Raw genomic sequence first — 8,308 nt, 5'->3', positions numbered from 1 at the left:
ATGACTTGAATAAATTGCTAAGGTTATGAGTATGACGTATGACTGCAAACAAAAGTGAGGTACGCACAAAGCTAGTATACCACTTACAGAATTAAAAATAATTTTACAAACGATGGGTATTTAACTATTTATCAACTAACCAGTAACCACCCAATAAATCGAAAGAACATGCATGAGACAATTTACATAAATGTTAAAAAAAAAAAAAATTTAGTAAAATACATACTCCCTTCATTTTTTTTAATTTAATATACAATCCATACCGAACCAATTGAGTATTGTTTGATTCATTTCAATATATACAATGTTATAGAAATATACTGCATATGATATTTATAACTTTTACAAATAATCAAAGCTGTACATTGACAAATGCATTTAAAAAGAGAGTGAGGAATGGCTCAAGTGGTTAGAGCTTCCCTCCCGGTTTCAGAAGATCTTGAGAGTTGGGATCAATTCTCACCCTGTTCTTGTGGCTCTCTAAACACCAAAAAAACAAATGCAGTTAAAATAAATAAATAAATAAAAAAGCTTATGAAGCTAAGGGTCCGATATTTTAGTTTCATTTTGATAGACAACCTTATTAGGCCGCAATTTAACAACTTGCATGGCTGTATACATTACAGCCTTTATTTTATTTAATTTTTTAAATTATGTGCTACACTTGCTAAAATTTTACTGTACTTTGTTTCTACACTCCAATACTCTATATAAACGAGGCACTATCATTTAGTGTCTCAGCCTAGTGTATCCAAAGAATTGAAAGAAATCCTAATATATACATTTTGAGAGCTGAAAATATGTCTAGTGCAACCTCTGCTTCTCAACCTATTGCTTACTTTCATCCAACCCGTTGGGGTGACAAATTTTTAGAATTTACTCCTCTTGATAAGGTTTATTTAATCTATCTACCCTTACTCTTTGTTGAGTCTAGTCAATCTTACATGAGACTTAAATCATGTTCTTCGCAACTACTTATTTTTATTGACTGTATTTTAGTATTATAATAGTTTTTATTTTGCTTATTAACTTTACGTGTTGTTGAACTTAAGCGCATGGATACAACTTGGTATTATATAGTTCTTGTCAATTTTTTTTTTCTTAAAAGATTGAATTCCTATACAATTTTTAGTTACAATAAATGAGTTAAATAAAAAAAAAATAATAAAAAAATAAAAAAGAAAAAGAAAAACAAATATGAGTATTATGAATTGAACCTTATATACATCTTTGTTTTACATTTTATATATAATTTTATTTTTGTTTTTTTTATTTTTTTTTGTTTTTTTTTGTGACGGGTATATACATCTATTTTAATGTGTATAACAAATTAAATTGGATTATATAGGCAACCCAACTTGAAAAGGAGCAAGAAGTTGAGCATCTAAAAGAGGAAGTGAGGAAAGAGCTACTTGCAAGAGTTGCAAATGTTAACGAGCCATTGGAGCTGCTGAATTTCATCGATGCAATCGAACGCCTTGGATTAGCATATTACTTAGAAAAGGAAATTGAGGAAGCTTTACTTCAATTGTATGAAACCTACCATGATCAATGTGAAAAAGATGATTTGTACCATGTTTCCACTCGATTTCGAATCCTCAGGCAACATGGCTATCATGTGTCTTGTGGTACGTAACAAACAATAATTTTGGTTTAGAGAACTTTTTTTCTTGACCGTAATATATATATTACAGTACACCCGAATATATAATGCATATTTTATATAAAAACTGACATTCTACTTAACTTGATTGGTGATGAATCATGAAGATGTTTTCAAGAAGTTTAAGAATGACCAAGGAGGCTTTGAAGATTGCATTCTCAACGACAATCGAGGCATCCTAAGCTTGTACGAGGCATCCCATGTTCGTATCCATGGAGATCATATCCTAGACGAAGCTATCGTCTTCACCACTACTCACCTTAAACTAGTAGTCAATGAGTTGAGTTCTCCTTTGGCTGAACAAGTAGCTCACGCCCTTCACCAACCACTTCACCTAGGCTTTGTTCGATTAGAGTCAAAGCATTACATCAAATTTTATGAACAAGATGCTTCCCACAACAAAACTCTTCTCAACTTGGCTAAGTTAGACTTCAATTTGCTTCAGCTATTGCATCGAAAAGAATTGCAAGATATCGACTGGTAATTCTCTACGTAATTCCTCACTTTTTCTTTATAGATAATAAGAAAAGTAGCCTCTCAGCCTTCTAAGGGCCTGTTCATATTTTCTGAATTGAGCTGAACTGAACTGAACTGAATTGATTGGAGCTGAACTGAACTGAATTGAACTGATTGGAACTGAACTGAACTGAACTGAATTAATCTGAAATGAATATTTTATGTGAGAGGGAAATTAAGAGCTGAACTGAACTGATTGGAACTGAACTGAACTGATTGGAGCTGAACTGAACTGAAATTAAGTAAATATGAACAGGCCCTAAATCGAACATCTCTCTTTTTATATTAATGTGAATGGACGTATCATTGACCATAATTAAAAAGGATCGAGTTTCAACAAGTTGTGACTTTGAATTTGCTCATTTGTCCAATTAGGTGGTGGAAAGACTTGTATTCAAAGGCACCATTTGCAAGAGATAGATTGGTAGAGGCCCATTTTTGGATATTGGGATGCTATTATGAACCTCAATATTGTCGTGCTAGACAAATACTCATCAAACTATTTATGATTGTGGAAGTCTTTGATGATATATTTGACGCATATGGCTCTCATGAGATCTTGAAACTCTTCGTCGAAGCAGTTCATAGGTACGTAAATTCAATCATATTATACACGTATCAAAATTATATTGTACTAGATCCATATATCATAGTACTATTGTTTGGGTGAATTAAATTAACTGTGCAAAGTACATACATAGGTGGGATTATAGCTATGTAGCTCAACTGCCAGAATATTTCAATAGTGTTTATCAAGTGCTTCTTGAAACATTAGATGGATTTGAGAAAGAGCTAGCTGAAGAAGGCAGATCATACGGTGTACAAATTTATAAAGAGCAGGTATGTTCGACTTTAATTCACATGATTTATTTGTTGTTATGTAATAGGGCATGTACTGTTGAGGATCATGGAGTGGAAGGACGGTTTGCCCCTCCATCTTCCCCAGGAGTGACTTGGGTTCGATCTTTATGATGGTAATGCTTGACTAAATACATTTGGTTCTATAGTTTTATCGTGGTTGCGAGGCATGGCTTCGAGAAGCTGGATGGCTCAAGATAAAGTATACCCCCAAATATGATGAATACTTGGAAGCTTCTATAGTGTCAATTGGCCAAATTCAGGGCATCGTCGGATCATACCTTGGCATAACTGAACCCATTGCGACTAAAGAAGACTTTGAATGGGTGTGCCAAGATCCAATGCCTAAGGTAGTTGAAGCATCACTAATGATCATTAGGCTATTGAATGACATCGCAAGCACCAAGGTATATATACTTTACTCCTGATAACATTCTTAGTTTTGTTTCCCAGTTGCATGAAATAATTTGCGCGTATAAATTATTGATTTATTATACATATGTATTGCAGATTGAGCAGGACAGCAGAGACCATGTAGTCTCCTCTGTACAATGCTACATGAAGGAAACAGGAATTGCAGATGAGCAACATGTTTATCAAGTACTAGAAAAGAAAGTGGAGGATGCATGGAAGGATTTAAACCAAGGAATGCTTCGACCATACTCGATCCCAAAGCCTTTATTGGATCGGATCATCAACCTTGCTCGTGCACCTGAAATCTTCTATAAAGGAAGAACTGATGGTTTTACTGTTGTCAACCAGATCATACAGGATAAAATTGCATCACTACTTTTTGAGCCTATTCCTATATAACTATGTGTGAAGCATAATCGATTTGGTGTCCTAGCTTGTTGGCCTATTGGTAATCCCATCGAACCTCCTGAATTAAGGCTATATTTCTATTTCAGTTCGTCACAAAATAATCAGCAGTGTTTTCTGAATTTACTTTTTATAAGTGTGTATCAAATAAATATCTACATTCTCTATGTTTTGGCATGTACAATACAAGTGTATCAAATAAACTCTTCAAGTATTGCAGGGTGATTTGGCATGTACAATACAAGTTTATCAAATAAAATTTGAATCCTTTGTTTGAATAATAAGAAATTTGTCACTATTTCCATTTACAAAATTTGGAGACTTTTCATTTCTTAGTTTCAAGAGAAGGTTCAGTAGTGGTTTCTTGTAATCTCATTGAGACAGAAACCTCTGTACAAGACTTATGTGGTGTCGACGAGGCAGAATTTTCCCTGCTTGAGTCGAAAAGCGATTGTGAGAGACAATTTTCTACATTAGAAGACTTCCGCCGACTGTGTCCTTGTTTATTTGACCCACCCTACATTTAAACATTGAAATATTACAATCTTTCTTGGATTAAAGGTCTATATCCGCGTGATATCTCATTAAAAATGTAAAAATTGTCTTAATGCATATATTAAATCCTCTTATCAGTCTTTAGGCTTTTATGTTAAATCTACCATCTATTGTGAAGCATACTTTTATCATATTTACATTTGAAAAATCCTAGAGTTTAATAAAAACTAGTAGCGTTTTTGGGTCCAAAAATCTTAAAAATTCCAACCAGTAGTATTATGTTGACTCTCAGATATGAAATTGACTAGTAGGATAGAGCTTAATGTGAGATCTAATGAGATCCAAATGCATGTAAATTACCCCTGAGATGCTAACAAATTATCAACTTTTCAACTAGATCATTGTGCATATGCTGATAATATGCATTTTAGAAGTGAAACACCTAGTTATAACATCATGCAATAAGTAAATTCAAGGAAAACTTATTGATGCCTTGTTTAGCCTTCTCATTGAAGGGACTCGTGCAATCGAAGAAGCAGCAGCTGCAGCAGCCACACGAATCCTGCAAAAAATGAAAGGCAAACAGGCCAGGTTGATCACAACATTCAAGAATTATGCACACCTTATTAAAAAGCTAAGAGATCTTTAACCATGAAATCGAACATACTGATTATGCACATCAACATATTCATCTGTTTCATCAACAATTTCCTCCTGAAATAACAAATAACTAGTTAGTCAAGTGTATTTCAGATAGTATAAAGGGCTATGTTAAAGTTGTACATACACTAGGATATTATAAACATGTACAGTCCATATATACCTGTAAAAGTTCTTCAAACACATCCTCGAGGGTGATTATGCCAATGACCTCACCATCTTCAACACTAGATGGAAAATTCGTGGCAGCTTGCCCGTTCATAGTGATAGCCTTCCAAGTCTTATCAATATCAATAACTATCTTTTCCGAGCTCTCTTCTTCCTTCGGAAGCAAGGGAGTTGTTAATGCGGAATCCTCAGTTGTGGCATTATTGTATTCCCTAGATTTCTCTTCATGGTTTTTAGTAGGGCTCTTGCTTTTCGCTCTAGTCTTTACAACTGCGGCCATATGACTACTTCCTTTTTGGAACTCATTTAAAATGTCATAGAGAGGCATATCACAAGGTACCCTAGCAAAGATTGAATACATATTAAATTTTGTAATCGTTTCTTACATTGCAACGGCAAATGACTCAAAAATGTCACAAGAGTAGTAGGCATACCTTGGAATTCTGCGAATGGAAACTGCACTGACAGGGGTCTCTGTTTCTGCCCGAACAGTAAGCAGACTTTTTACCTTAACCCGATTTAAAATTCATTAATTATGGATGAGCATCATTACGAGGAAAATGTACATGTAAACCTATGGAAGTAAAACTTGTGATTCCATGTGTGTACTAAACAATGACAAGAACCTACCAACAATAGACCAATAATGTTTTTTGGATTTTCAGAATATACAGGAACGCGACTATGGCCCCTTGCTAGAATTTTTCCCATCGCTTCCCTGTATTTGAAGTTAAACAATTAGGGTCTAGGGAATACACCAATTTCAATAATTGTGGTATGCACCTCCTACGATAAAACCTAGAATAGCATTACAACACATGTTTTGTGGATTTCATAGAACTAGTCGTCACCATCAATATAAGTTTGTGCAAGTAACACAAAGAACTAACCACAAAAAACTCTTAAAATTATTATGATAAGGCTGCATAAATCAAATAATCCAATGCCCCAAATCAAAACAAAAGACAAGATGATCATTAGAAAGTATGGTAGGAGTATGGACTACAGAAACACGGTATGGTACTACATATAGTGTACAGCTTCTCGAAAGGCATGTAAAGTGTTCAAGAGCTTACCAGTCCAGCTTTGAATGAACATCTAATGAAAATGTTGACTCAATTGGTGTCATTGCTTCCTTGGCAGTCTTCCTCCCACCACAGAAAAGAAAAAAATTGAAGACTTAGATACTGTAGGACCTGGAATATTTACCTTAGACCCAATCTATCAAATGAAAGAATCTATATTCTGTGACTCTGTGTACATAGAGATGACATACCTTCTCGGTCAAATCCAGAGCACCACTGATAATTGTTGTTTCGTCGTGGGTAAGATCACCCCCTTTGCCAGCCTACATTTTGATTAAGGTAGTACGGGAACATAAATAAATAGGACATGTTATTAGTATCAAAAGATTTCATTGTGCACGATGTTGATTTACCTCCTTGCCATGAATGCTAACAAGTGCTTTCAATTGAGCACGCCTGAAAAGAACCTCGTTATGCCCCAGCAAATAGTCTAGAACCTGACATACAAGAAAATACAATTGATGTCCAACAACAGTTATTACATTGCATGATCAATTTGCATCATTTTGAGTCATAAATATATAGTAAATTGGGATAGGCAGCTCCAAAATAGAAATTGATTGAGGTAATACCTTGCCAATCGGATATGCAATTGGGTAGCAAATTATCATCAATATACGCACAAGCCAGACAAAATTCGCACCAACAGCAAGTCCATATCTGGTGCATATAGCTTGAGGAATAACCTAGTAAATATGTTATATTAAGAGCTTCATAAATGTGGTATTTAACTTTATTTTAATAAATCCATCATGGTTTATCTTCACAAAATATACCTCTCCAAAGAACAGAACAAAAGTTACTGAAAGCATTATAGCTAGAAACTGATTGACAAGCTTATCCAAGTATAAAGGAAGGGCCTGCAAAAGACAATTTAGAAATTGATTACATCAAAGATTTGACACTTAATAAGTTTTAGATAATTAGAAGAAATTAGTGCAAGCACAATATAACTGCTAATTAAAGCAACAAGAACAAACCAATATCTCAGAGTTGATTATTTTATATTTACACGTTTTTTTGGCCACATTAAGCATCATATACTAAGAATTATATCGAAAATTCTTCTCCCATATATGTTTAGAATACAACAACAATTTTAATACATGAAAATTGATAAGTTGTATGATCGAAAACAAGAAGATACAATAAGTACGACTAAAATCATGAAAAGGGAAGTTGAAATGTCGGTTCATACCTCCATAGCACAAGCATTGCATAGAAGCAAGGTGACGAGCAACTGATGCTGCTTCTGAACAACGGGAAGAATGGCAGCTGCGTATACAAGCATACAAATCACTCTACTATACATACAAGGAAAAATATTGAGAATTGAAATTAAACTTGCACGAAAACTAATTTACAATATTTTCTAATTCGTCTTCCCAAATTAATGTCCAATGATTGAAATGTAGTAATTTATGTTTAATAATGATTTTGTCATATTTGTTGTCCATTCTCATATTTCTCAATAATCTAGTTTAATTTCATTAAATTTTCTTATAAATCAATAAGGAATACATTTATCATACATCAACAACGAATATTCAACAACATAAGGAGGAGAATAAAAGAAGAAAAGAATGATCACCAGCTTGCTTTTTCTCTGAAACATCATCACTACGTTGGAGAATTTCAAGGTCAACAAGACTAAGAGACATCAACCCAAGAGTAAGACCGGACATTATACCCGCAAAAAGTACCATCATAAATGATATTGCTGCGTATATTATCCACCATGTTGACCCGAACGGCAACCGCCTTACCTCCGCCAATTCCACTGCCCCTAAACAACGCGCCGCCGTGCGCGCTAATGTGATTGCATTCATCATGTGCATCTTTTTCTTTCTTTGTTCGTTGATCAAATAGCTATGTAAATTTTGAATGTTGATCACATTTTCTTTGATGTATTTGGGTTGAATTAGCTAAATTTGTTCATTATCATTGGGTAGAAATTAAGGTGCGATTTTAATCTTTAATGGGAGAGGGTCTAGGTTCCAAAGATTTAATAAGGTATGTAAATGTGTTTAAATAGTGCTAATAT

At 34.2% G+C, this 8,308-nt stretch overlaps 2 protein-coding genes across 2 annotated transcripts; one reads left to right on the top strand and one right to left on the bottom strand.

The window, feature by feature from the left end:
- Nucleotides 1-800: 800 nt before the first annotated feature.
- LOC145607223 ((-)-drimenol synthase-like) lies at nucleotides 801-3,955 on the top strand. Its single transcript, XM_081662947.1, has 7 exons — nucleotides 801-893; nucleotides 1,349-1,628; nucleotides 1,771-2,143; nucleotides 2,555-2,767; nucleotides 2,881-3,019; nucleotides 3,187-3,444; nucleotides 3,548-3,955. The coding sequence occupies exons 1-7, from the start codon at nucleotides 801-803 to the stop codon at nucleotides 3,848-3,850; spliced, it is 1,659 nt and encodes a 552-aa protein (XP_081519073.1). The 3' UTR covers nucleotides 3,851-3,955.
- Nucleotides 3,956-4,129: 174 nt separating this feature from the next.
- On the bottom strand, nucleotides 4,130-8,102 carry LOC145606845 (DUF21 domain-containing protein At4g14240-like). Its single transcript, XM_081662688.1, has 13 exons — nucleotides 7,856-8,102; nucleotides 7,463-7,539; nucleotides 7,041-7,124; nucleotides 6,837-6,950; nucleotides 6,618-6,701; nucleotides 6,456-6,527; nucleotides 6,256-6,323; nucleotides 5,810-5,897; nucleotides 5,614-5,687; nucleotides 5,175-5,520; nucleotides 5,019-5,065; nucleotides 4,844-4,913; nucleotides 4,130-4,373 (listed from the first exon to the last, which is right to left on the bottom strand). The coding sequence occupies exons 1-13, from the start codon at nucleotides 8,100-8,102 to the stop codon at nucleotides 4,182-4,184; spliced, it is 1,563 nt and encodes a 520-aa protein (XP_081518814.1). The 3' UTR covers nucleotides 4,130-4,181.
- Between the last annotated feature and the right edge of the window lie 206 nt (nucleotides 8,103-8,308).

This window comes from Chenopodium album, chromosome 23 (assembly GCF_948465745.1).
Source record: "Chenopodium album chromosome 23, dcCheAlbu1.1, whole genome shotgun sequence".
Classification (NCBI taxonomy): Eukaryota; Viridiplantae; Streptophyta; class Magnoliopsida; order Caryophyllales; family Amaranthaceae; genus Chenopodium; species Chenopodium album.
This window is presented reverse-complemented; position numbering and strand designations above follow the sequence as displayed.

Excerpts from the sequence above, each read along its gene's own strand:
- LOC145607223 (XM_081662947.1), top strand. The coding sequence starts at position 801 with ATGTCTAGTGCAACCTCTGCTTCTCAACCTATTGCTTACTTTCATCCA. Across the intron at positions 2,768-2,880 it reads TTCGTCGAAGCAGTTCATAG|GTGGGATTATAGCTATGTAG; the intron begins GTACGTAAATTC and ends GTACATACATAG. Across the intron at positions 3,445-3,547 it reads ATGACATCGCAAGCACCAAG|ATTGAGCAGGACAGCAGAGA; the intron begins GTATATATACTT and ends TATGTATTGCAG.
- LOC145606845 (XM_081662688.1), bottom strand. The coding sequence starts at position 8,102 with ATGCACATGATGAATGCAATCACATTAGCGCGCACGGCGGCGCGTTGT. Across the intron at positions 7,540-7,855 it reads TTCAGAGAAAAAGCAAGCTG|CTGCCATTCTTCCCGTTGTT; the intron begins GTGATCATTCTT and ends TTGTATACGCAG. Across the intron at positions 5,521-5,613 it reads TCCATTCGCAGAATTCCAAG|GGTACCTTGTGATATGCCTC; the intron begins GTATGCCTACTA and ends AATCTTTGCTAG.